Here is a 12,390-nt window from a genome sequence, read left to right as displayed (position 1 = left end):
ATGAAACTAGATCTGAAACACTCTTACATACAGTAGCTATGATGTATAACACAGCTGTGAAAGAACTTAATTATGATCTAGTGGTGCAACCCAGACCTGCTACATAACCTCATACCCGTTGCTGTAGTTTATAATTATAGATTATCATTGTTATATGATTATTATAACCAGTGTGAGGACTAGTTTCACATAGCGTAATTGCTGTAATGTGGGAATGTGGAGGGACGCCGTATGACAGGACTGTGAGTGATGGTGCTGAGGGTTAAGAGATCACCGAGAGGTGTTGATGGATGGATGAACACAGTGTTCAGTGGCATATCTGGCATAGCTGAGCCGACTGGCTATAGAAACTAAGACTGTGGTCTTGTTTGGATGCCTATAATTATGATAAAAAGCCACTGAACAGGGGACAAGGGGGCATTTGTGACAGCTGACTTTGTGATTCCAGGCTTTCTTTATATAATTGTGTGTTACTTATTTATTTATTCATGCTTGTGTACTATTAGCTTTATCTTGTTCAGGGTTGTGGGCCCAGCATCATCCAGAAACACTAGGGCCAATGCATCACATGGCGACACCTTTCTCATATATGGGCATGTTAAAGTAGCCAATCAACCTTCTGCATGTTTGTTGGTGGGAGGAAAACTAAGTAAATTTAAAGAGAAAGCAATGAGTAAACTAAGGTTCTCAGGAACCCTGGCTTTTGGATTTGTTCCTGATAACAGTCTGGATGGTCCTTTTTGTCTTTGGTCCGGAGCACACGGCATCCATTTCTTTCCAAACTAGACCTGGAATTCTGATTCATTTGACCACAATACACGTTTCCACTGTGTGATGGTCCATCCTAGATGCCTCCAAGCCCAGAGAAGTTGACACTGCTTCTGGACATAGTTAACATAAGGCTTTTTTTTTGCACAGTAAAGTTTTAAGTGGCATTTGTGCATGTAACTCTGTGTTGTAGTGCTTGACAAAGGTTTACCACAGTAATCCCTCACCCATGTGGTTATATCAGCTATTGTTGAGTGGCGGTTCTTGATTGCGCCCTTGGCCCTGAAATTTCCTTTAATCGTTTAATGATATTATGCACTATAGAGGGAGAAATATGCAAATCCCTTTCAATCTGTCTTTGAGGTACATTGTTTTTAAACATTTCAATCATTTTCTCACACATTTGTTGACAAACTGGAGATCCTCTGATCATCTTTGCTCATCAAAGATTCAGGCTTTCCTGGATGCTGCTTTTGTACCAAACCATGATTACAATCACCTGTTTGGAATCACCTAATTATTTAGTTTTTTCACCTCATTACTAGCCCTAAATTGCCCCCGTTTCGAATGCAGGAATGGAGGTATATTAACAAATGAAATGAAGTTGAGCAGATGTGGGGTATTTATTTACTTTTTATTATTATTATTAATGCTGTCTGTAATTTTTTTTTTCCTCTGTGTGCATCAGTGGCATGCGGAAGCTCAGGAATATTGCCCCAATGCTAAGCTAGTCCTGGTGGGCTGCAAGCTCGATATGAGAACAGACGTCGGCATCCTACGAGAACTGTCCAAACAGCGGCTCATACCAGTCACACACGAGCAGGTAAGAACACAGACGCACACCGGAGGGAAATCAGAAGTGTGCTAAGGCAGGAAAATAAGTAATGGTATGATAAGCTAACACTTTCAGTATTACTGTTTGCATAGCAGCTAAGCAGATTTCCCCATAGTGATTGTGAACTGTCAGACACACACTCATATATTAAGACTTTGGGATAGGCTGAGTGAGACGACATTAGCCTTTCATTTGATTTGGATGTTATTAACGTATTACGGGTGTATAGATTTCAAGGTTCAGATTTAGCAAACCTAAAAACAAAGCTACTGCAGACTTCATATGACAGACGTGCAGCTTGGTATCACAGGCTGCGGTTGAAATAGGGCTCATTAATACGTCGCTTGGCAGTAATATCAGCCAATATTAAAATTAGTCAAGTCAAGTCAAATTTATTTATATAGCGCTTTTTACAATAGACATTGTCCCAAAGCAACTTTAATCCAGGACCAACAGATACAAAAAACCCTGTTGAGCAAGCCAAGGGCAACAGTGGCAAGGAAAAACTCCCTGAAAATTACAGGAAGAAACCTTGAGAGGAACCAGACTCAGCAGGGCCCATCCTTCTTGGGTGGTCTGGAGGATACTTATTATTCAGTCCAGTCTGCAATAAAGTCTGTAGTGAGTTCTTGACATTCTTGGTGCAAACACGCCAGGTTCCGTCAGATCCGGCAGGAGCAGCATCATTGGCACGGCAGTCTCGACTTCATTCCTTAACCTCGGGCAGGTAAACAGGTTTCCATCAGAACGCTGGAACGGTAAAACAACAGAAACTGTAGTTAAAAATGTATAATGCGAGTTGAGTAAAATATCAGTTTTACAGAGAGTTTTAGACTCCGGTAGCCCTAATTATTACAGCATAACTAAAAGGGAGAGCGAGCAAATTAATTCAGGCATATCAAATATCTGCCTGAATTAGAACGATAACAAGGAATAATAAGAAACTTGACTCATATGACAATGGGGTTTATATCCAACATCTACAGTACTTCTTTATTTTGTTATGTAGATTATAAAATCCAAAAGTGGCACTGGGTGTTGAGTATCTCGCTATGGTTAGGCCAGGTGTGACCCCACACCTAGGATACTAAAGGATGAACTCGAATGCAGACGACTTAACCAAGGCAGAACAGTATTCAAGTCAAGTTTATTTGTATAGCGCTTTTTACAAGACATTGTCTCGAAGCAACTTTACAAAATCCAGGACCGACAGACCAAAAACCCATGTTGAGCAAGCCAAGGGCGACAGTGTTAATTAAACAAAAAGGTTGACTGGGTACATCTCTGCCAGCTACTCAGTCCACCAGAGAGTTACAACCCAAAAGCTAATATTGTGGCCCAAAAGCCACACAAAATAAAACTAAAGCAGGGCTCTGCACTCTTTGCAACACGACTGCCAGGAAACTTGGACAAAAAAAGGAACAGGCCTAAGATGAAACAAGAGTGACTGGGTACATCTCCACCAGCTACTCAGTCCACCAGAGAGTTACAACCCAAACGCTAATATTGTGGCCCAAAAGCCACACAAAATATAAATACATTTAATAATAAATAATAAAACATGAGAAGTTAATAAAAACCAAACCAAAGCAGGACTCTGCACTCTTTGCAACACAACTGCCAGGAAACTTGGACAAAAAAAAGAACAGACCTAAGATGAAACAAGAGTGACTGGGTACATCTCCACCAGCTACTCAGTCCACCAGAGAGTTACAACCCAAACGCTAAAACTGAGAAGTTAATAAAGCAAAAACAAACCCAAACTACAGCAGGGCTTCGCACTCTTCGTGACACGACTGCCAGGAAACTTGGAAAACAAAAGAGGAAGGCCTAAGATAAAACAAGAGTGATTGGGAACCTCTCCACCAGCTACTCAGTCCACCAGAGAGATACAATCCGAACACTAATATTGTGGCCCAAAAGCCACACAAAATAAAGCAATAAAAATTACTAAATTATTTAATAATAAACAATAAAAACGGATAAAGCTGCCACTCTGCCAGCTACTCAGTCTAGCAGAGAGAGAGTCTGCCTTACTACCAAATGCTAAAAGGGAAACAAAACAGGGGAGCTCAGGAAACTGGTAGTGGCTAAAGAACCAAGAAAGCTGCCACTCAGTCCACCAGAAAGTTACAACCCAAACACTTACCAAGAAAACCAAACAGGGAAACTAAGGAAACTGGTAGCAGCTAAAGAACCACTTTACCAGCTACTCAGTCCACCAGAGAGTTACAACCCAAACACTTGTCAAAAAAATAAAACATACAGGGGAATTTAGAAAGGAACCAAAAAAACTGCCACTCCACCAGCTACTCAGTCCATCAGAGAGTTACAACCCAAACTCTAAATAGGAAGCTCAGGAAACTGGTAGCAGCTAAAGAACCAAGACACCGGCCACTCCACCAGCTACTCAGTCCATCAGAGAGTTACAACCCAAACTCTAAATAGGACTGAACAGGGAAGCTTAGGAAACTGGTAGCAGCTAAAAAGCCAAGAAAGCTGCCATTCCGCAAGCTACTCAGTCCATCAGAGAGTTACAACCCAAACTCTAAATAGGACTGAACAGGGAAGCTTAGGAAACTGGTAGCAGCTAAAAAGCCAAGAAAGCTGCCATTCCGCAAGCTACTCAGTCCATCAGAGACTTACAACCCAAACTCTAAATAGGACCGAATAGGGAAGCTCAGGAAACTGGTAGCAGCTAAAGAAACCAGGAAAACTGCCACTCCACCAGCTACTCAGTCCACTTGAGAGTTACAACCCAAATTCTAAATAGGACCGAACAGGGAAGCTCAGGAAACTGGTAGCAGCTAAATAACCAAGAAAGCCGCCATTCCAACAGCTACTCAGTCCACCAGAGTGTTACAATCCAAAAATTTAGCAAGAAAACTGAACAGGGTGTAACAAAAAGGCTACAGACGAGGGACAAGGGCAGATACACACAAAATAGCCTTCACTGACTGATCCACAGCCTCTCCTTAAATGCCTTGAGCGCTTAACCTACAATAAGGTTCAGCTGTGGATCATTAACTTCATTGACCAATAATCTAATCAGCTAAAGAACCAAGAAAGCTGCCACTCTGCCAGCTACTCAGTCCTCCAGAGTTACAACCCAAACACTTACGACGAAAACCAGCCACTCCAGAAACAACCAGAAAGGTGATAACATTTACCAACTGGGTATGGAGAATGCTAGCAAGAGAGCCAACACAACTACTGAGTATGTTACCTTCCAGGTGTAGCAAAAGTAGCAAAGTAGCTAGCAATGTTTGAGATGCCTTATTCTGGGCGATATTCTGACTGAATAACAAGGGAGCTCCACACAACGGGTTGTGTCTCCTCAGCCCATTGGTTTGAATGGCCTGAGGTTAACTCTGTTAGCTAGTAAGCTAACGCTGCACCAGTGGGCAGGGACAGCCTACGAAGTAATCACTGCCTAAGTAGTGTGTCTAATTAATCTGCCTTCTAAAGTTCTATGGCACTTAGAATCCTCTCTACTTAGGTAGCTGCCTAGGTAGGCATTAAGCAGCAAGGCAGCTCAATATGTTTTCAGACAGACCCTCAGTATTTACTCCGAACAGTGTTCAAATTAAAACATTTTATTATCTATGTGGGTTAGATGTAGGGTTTGGCCTTTTCTGATGTATTTAGTCATCCAGGTGTTTTAAATCTTATTAATGTAGCCAGTTGAAAGGAACAAATGAGTCATCCAGCTGTTTCCGGCTACCTGACTATAACATTGAATAAGCCAAACAGAAAGGAAAGTAGAGTGGTCTGAGTGGAGAGGGAAAAAAGGTAACAGCCAAGTACGCTTTAAGTAAAGAGAACAGAAGTTCCTGTGACCATGGATGCCAGTATCACTAAGAAGTCTAAAGCTCAGGTCGTATTCACATTAGAAGCGTTTTGCGCTATGCTTACTGCGAGCTTTAGCACAAACCGCCGCTTTGATTAGCACTTGGCATGAGTGGTGCAGCAAAACGTCATCAAAGTGCGAATATGAGATGAATCTGCATTGTGTGGAAAGCATCCACATGTATCTGTGTTTAGCTGGATTTTTCTCACTGTTTCACTTTTAAACTTGTGTTATACACTGCCTGGCCAAAAAAAGGTCACACACTCTAATATTTAGTAGGACCGCCTTTAGCTTTGATTACGGCACGCATTCGCTGTGGCATCGTTTCCACAAGCTTCAGCAATGTCACAACATTTATTTCTGTCCAGAGTTGCATTAATTTTTCCCCAAGATCTTGTATTGATGCGCTCCAGCACATCCCAAAGATTCTCAATGAGGTTCAGGTCTGGACTCTGTGGAGGCCAATCCATGTGTGAAACTGATGTATCATGCTCCCTGAAGCACTCTTTCACAATTTGAGCCTGATGAATCCTGGCATTGTCATCTTGGAATATGCCCGTGCCATCAGGGAAGAAAAAATCCATCGATGGAATAACCTGCTCGTTCAGAATATTCAGGTAGTCAGCTGACCTCATTCTTTGGGCACATAACGTGCTGAACCTAGACCTGACCGACTGCAGCAACCCCAGATCATAGCACTGCCCCCACAGGCTTGTACGGTAGGCACTAGGCCTGATGGGTGCATCACTTCAGCCGCCTCTCTTCTTACCCTGATGCGCCCATCACTCTGGAACAGGGTAAATCTGGACTCATCAGACCACATGACCTTCTTCCATTGCTCCAGAGTCCAATCTTTATGCTCCCTAGCAAATTGAAGCCGTTTTTGCCGGTTAGCCTCACTGACAAGTGGTTTTCTTAAGGCTACACAGCTGTTTAGTCCCAATCCCTTGAGTTCCCTTCACACAGTGAGTGTGGAAATGCTCTTACTTTCACTATTAAACATTTCCCTGAGTTCTACTGGAGTTTTTCTAGGATTTGATTTCACCAAACGTTTAAGTGATCGCCGATCATTCAAGATTTTTTTCCGACCACGTTCCTTCCTCGAAGATGATGTTTCCCCACTGTCCTTCCACTTTTTAATAATGCGTTGGACAGTTCTCAACCTGATTTTAGCCAGGCAGTGTAGCTCGGGGTGCTGGGAAGCGCTGAGAATCAGCTTTTCTGAGAGAGTCTAAAATGCTTATCGTTAAAACAAGCGTAACGTGACTTAATGTATCAAAAGAACGACATAGGAACACTAAACCTTCTCTACATTCTCTAGACAGGTCACCTAGGGGTTCTTTGGCATCTGCAATTAACCTAACTGCATTTCTTTGGACTGTTGGAGGAAACCAGAGCTCCCGGAGCAAACCCACATGGACACTGGGAGAACATGCAAACTCCACAAAAAAAGGACCCAGGCTGCTCCACCTGGGAATCAAACCCATTGCGTTCTTGCTGTGAGGCGACAGTGCTACCCTCTTAGCCAACGTGCCACCCTGTGTGACCATGTTGGATCGTTAATTCAGGTTATAGAATGCAAAGTGAAGTTAATACCTCTAAGGTTACCAGGTTTTTCCTGAGTAAAGCTCAGACATCAGTCTATTTCACTTAGGTCTGGACTTTACTAATGTAAATCATACCCAGCGAGATAAAAATGTCAAATTAATTCATTCGATCGCCCATTTATTGATTATTTTATCATCGCTTTATCCTATTTAGGGTGGCGTAGGGTCTAATTCACTGGGCGACTGGCAAGAAACACTCTAGACAGGTCACCAGTCCATCACAGGGCAAACACACACACACACACACACATAGGGGTTCTTTGGCATCTCCAGTTCACCTGACTGCATTTCTTTGGACTGTGGGAACAAACCAAAGTACCTGAAGGAAACCCACATGGGCACTGGAAGACCATGCACTCCACACAGAATGGACACAGGCTGGTCCACCTGGGAACCGAACCCATTGCCTTCTTGCTGTGAGACGACAGTGCTAATTTTAGTTTCCCATCAATGGAAGTCAGTCACACCCTACACTGGTAAAATACACTGCTTGTTCTTGTGGTTAGGTAAACCATTGTGTCCTGGGCGCTGGTTCAGGTGGGGATGTTCTTGGGTCGGGTAGACAAAGTACCAATAACATCACCATGACGACTAATGAAACAGACACAGTGTTGATACAGCATGACTGATTACACTGTGGTCAGTGCTGTAATCCCTGCATCGCTACAACAGTATGTGTGGTCAGGAAATCACAAACTCTGATTTCTATTTATATGATAATTGCTCAGCCCAAAAGAAAGACACAGCCATGAGAAAAACACATAATTAAAAAGACAACTAGGGATCGAGGGAGGCTGTAAGGACGACGGAGACGTAGCTACACTGGGGGGAAAGGGTGGTTGAGAAAAGAGAAAGGGAAAATCCAGGCAGAATTTATTTTTATCTAGGCAGCATATTTGCATTGACTGTCATTCATACTGTCATTCTGCCTACTTGTATAGCAGAGAGGATGAAGGGGTGAGGAGACTGGAAGATGTTTCAGTAAAAAGTAGGAGAAGTAAAATGAAACATTTTAATATATATATTTTTACACTTTTATTTATTAATTACCTCCCTTTTTCTATCAATTTTAGCGTAGCCAATTAATCTTCCACTGCTGGGGACCCTGATCACAGCTGATGTGAGGCCAGTCTTGCGCATGGAGAGTCATACGCTGATCTCCACATTCTACCACTTCTGTACAGAAGCCCTAGGCTACTAATCAGAGTCCCTATGCAGCATCGAAGACCCCACCTGCCTTTTCAGTCTGGTCTTTTCCCACCCAGCAGACTAGTGGCCAATTTTTTTTTTCACTTTTTCTCCGATTTCCCCCAATTTTCTCCTTTAATCACATATCCTAGTCGTATCCAATTACCCTGGTTGCATTACGTTTCACCTCTATCGATACAACCCCCCACCGCTGACTGAGGAGCTTCGCAATTGACACACGTGAGCAGTACCAACTGCCTCTTTTCACCTGCACGAGGCGAGCTTATATGCAGATCAGCTTGTGCACGGAGAGCCACACCCTGATCAGCATTATTCCCCAACTCTGCGCATGCGCCATCAGTCAGCCAGCAGAGGTCGTAATTGCACCAGTTATAAGGAGCCCTGGTCCGGCTTTCCCATCCCTCAACAACAGCCGATCGTCGTTCATGTGGCCGCCCAGCCCAGCCGGGTGGCAGAGCTGAGATTTGATACGACGTATTCGAAATCTCAGCTCTTGTGTGCTAGCGTGTTTTACCGCTGTGCCACCTGAGCGGCCCTAGTGGCCAGTTGTGTCTGCTAGGGGATGCTCAGCCAACCAGTAGCAGAGCTGAGATCCGCTGCACCACCTGGGTGGCTCTACATTTTCAAGAGAAATATACTAAGAACTCCTTCCTCACAAACGTTAATAAAACAGCCAAATGTATGGGGAGACCCTTTCCAATTATGGAGTTTGTTGAACAGGTGTTGAAAATCAATTCCAACAATCCAACATGACCATAAGTTTGAGCTAAAACCAAGGATAGTTTGATACATTTGGTATGGAGGAACTCCAGTGGCCTACACACAGCCCTGACCTCAACCCCACTAAACATCTTTGGGATCAATTAAAATGTTGATTGTGAGCCACCTTTTCTTGCCAACATCAGTTTCTGACCTCACAAATGCTCTTTTGACTAGATGATCCACTTCAAAATCTTAAAATCCTTAGTTAGAAGAGTGGAGGCTGCAAATGGGGGTGGTGCCATGGACTGTCCAACCAGCTTATGGTCAGGTGTACACATACTTGTGGTCACATAGAGTATCTACAGTGCGTGTATCCACTTCAAGGTATCATTCCTGAGGACCTGGGTTTGATCCTTTTTTTACAGAGACTTTTATACCTTCACACCCTTGACGACTGTATATTATAGAGTTCTTGACAATATCATCACTTAGCAAGTCCTAGACTAACACTTGTTTGAATAGGTAGCATAGTAGCCTAGCAGTTAGCCTAGCCGAGCTGCTGCACAGCTTTGGTTGCTTTAAACCTCACCTGTATAGCGTTTGGCATTGGCAAGATATAAGGAAAAAAAAGCCCTTTTATACAAGGGTGTGGAAAAAGGGGCCAGATCTGATATCCGGCAGATCCAACAAGTGAAAATGAACACATAGGTCCCTATGAACAACACAATGAACAACAAAAATGGTGACTTTACAAACTCGTTACAACTCAAACACATCTTACTTTGCACCAAAGCTCCTATAACAATTCAACCATTAATCCCATTTTAACCCTTATTACTGTTTCGTCATACCAAGGGGAGCGTCTAGCCTCCAAGCCAAGACGCCAGCTCGCCACAATATTAAAACGCTATGTAAACATGAATAAATGAATAGTTATTATAATGAATAGTTATTATAACGAATGAATGAATAATAAGAAGAAGAATATTTATTATTATTATTACTATTGCATTACATTTACATTTTCGGCATTTAGCAGATGCTGTTATCCAGAGCGACTTACAGAAGTGCTTCCATAGTGAACATTACCTTACTCTAGTTTAAGTAGACATTATTATACAGTTATTATTAGGGATGCATCAATACCATTTTTTCCTAACCGAGTACGAGTACATGCATTTTTGTACTTGTCGATACCGATACCAATACCTATTTAGAATACCGTTTTTTTTTTAACAAAAACACACGTGAGAAGTGACGAGAAGTGTAATGATACCACGTCCAAAAATGCACGTCAACAAATACCGAGTGATCAAAGTGTTTGTGCGCTGATGTGATGAAATCAAGGAGGAAAAATAAATGAATCTGAGTGGATTTGGCAACACGAATAGCATGGTTTGTTCTGTAGTGAGTTGGAGGTTAATAAATATTTTTGCAATGTTGGTGTTTTGTTATGTTTTGTAGAGAACGATCAGGTCAGAAATACTGTAAAACGTGTGTGTGCTGATGTATTCTGATATAAACTATATTATCCCCCTGTCCCACCTGTTTACACTCCTCTCCTGCGTTTCCCCTCACACCGTATCCTGCGTTCTCATTGGCTGTTCGACATGTCACTCATTCCCAGTCGCACATCTCAGATCAGATATCTGACGTGCTAGAAACTCGAGCCGGTCGGCGAGCAAAAATCAGGGCAAAAATCGTGTAGTGTGAACCAGGCATAACGCAGCAATGTGCACTAGGCACACTATCGGATGTTTAGTATCGGAGCCTCGTATGCGAGTACAAGTTAATGAGCGCGGTATCGGGCAAATACCCCATACCAGTATCGGTACTCATGCACCTCTAGTTATTATTGTTGTTGTTATTGTTATTATTATTATTGATTATGATGACAGATAATAGGAGTGTTGCCGCTGTAGTGTATTGTGTTGTTATTACAGTCAATTGAGGTGGTAGTAGTAATTTTTTTTCTTCATTAAAGCTTTGGCAATACATGGCAAAACTCAGCTCTGCCGTCCGGCTGGGCGGCTACATAAACGACGATCGGCTTGTTGTTCATACAGGGTGGGAGTCGGAGCAGGGACCTCATAACTGGTGCAGTTACGACCTCTGCTGGCTGATTGATTGCGCCTGCACAGAGTCGAGCAATAATGCGTTGATCAGGGTGTGGCTCTCCGTACACAAAGCTGATCTGCATATTAACTCACCTTGTGCCGGTGAGAAGATGCAGTCGGCTACTGCACACGTGTCGGATGGGGCCACTCTCCTCAATCAGGAATGGAGATCAACATCAGTAAAGAGGAAGCATAATGCAATCGAGTAATTGGATACGACTAGATTGGGAGGAAAATCCATCCAGTAAAGAATCATTGAACTGAACTGAATTGAATAGATAAGTGCGTGATGCCCTGAGATTCACTGGTGCTCTGTCACTGGTGCATAGTGTAGTCCTGCCATTGTGTCCAGTATTTCTTGGTAGGTCTCAACCCAAACAAACTCCAATTAGGACAAAGTGGTTAATAACATATAAATAAATGGAGATTTTTAAAAGTAAAAATGCTTTACTAGGTCAGCAAATAAATGTTGATTGGCTAATTAGTATAGCACCTTTATAAAGCATTATTATGCTGTTGATTTCTCTCTATTAACTCTTCGACCTGACGTCTGTGTTTTTCAGGGCAGCCTGCGGGCGAGGGAACTCGGCGCGGTAGCCTACGTGGAGTGTTCGTCGCGCATGTGCGTGAACAGCGTGCGAGACGTGTTCCACATCACAACCCTCGCCTCGGTCAGACGACCCGGACCCGGACTCAAACGCAGCTCGTCTCGACGCACCCTGAAGCGCATATCCCATCACCCCCTGTTGCCTGTGACCTCCCACACCGCACCTCTGGAACCCTCCCCAACTCTCAGAAAGGACCGAGCCAAGAGTTGCACTATCATGTGAATAAAAAAGTGAACAAGGACAAAAACACGTACAGCTGTGGAGCGGCGGTGACCTCTCACATCTGGGTTCGGTTTATGAAACGCACATGTGTCTGTGTCGTGTTGGGAGGGTAAATTTATAGACTATTTATAAACCATTATAAGGAATGTTAATTGTACAGGTTTAACAATCGATCTCTGAACTTGTTCAAACCCCAAACACACACAACCCCAAACGAAGCGGGTACACCCTGCATACCACTTTTTTTCCCCTGTTATAGAGCTTGAAGCAGCCGGAGAACACGTTTTCCCCTAAAAGAAAGACTAACTTAACCAAATACACTACATGGCCAAAAGTATGTGGACACATCAGTTTTGTAGCATTGAAGTCAGGCATTGATGTAGGACAAGAAAGCCTGGCTTACAGTCAATGTTCTAGGTCATTCCAAAGCTTTAATTGAGTTGAGGTCAGACCTTTGTTCCAGACCTCTGTA

At 43.0% G+C, this 12,390-nt stretch overlaps 1 protein-coding gene across 1 annotated transcript in view; it reads left to right on the top strand.

The window, feature by feature from the left end:
• Window positions 1–11,943, top strand: part of rnd2 (Rho family GTPase 2) — a 32,372-nt gene extending 20,429 nt beyond the window's left edge. The window contains exons 4-5 of the mRNA XM_063018652.1: window positions 1,457–1,591; window positions 11,652–11,943. Of these exons, the coding sequence (XP_062874722.1) occupies window positions 1,457–1,591; window positions 11,652–11,918 (402 nt within the window). The 3' untranslated portion in view covers window positions 11,919–11,943. The remainder of the gene's footprint in view (window positions 1–1,456; window positions 1,592–11,651) is intronic.
• Window positions 11,944–12,390: the final 447 nt, after the last annotated feature.

This window comes from Trichomycterus rosablanca, chromosome 22 (assembly GCF_030014385.1).
Source record: "Trichomycterus rosablanca isolate fTriRos1 chromosome 22, fTriRos1.hap1, whole genome shotgun sequence".
In the NCBI taxonomy this organism is placed as follows: domain Eukaryota; kingdom Metazoa; phylum Chordata; class Actinopteri; order Siluriformes; family Trichomycteridae; genus Trichomycterus; species Trichomycterus rosablanca.
Note: the sequence above shows the minus strand (reverse complement) of the source record. Positions and strands in the feature narration are given on the sequence as shown.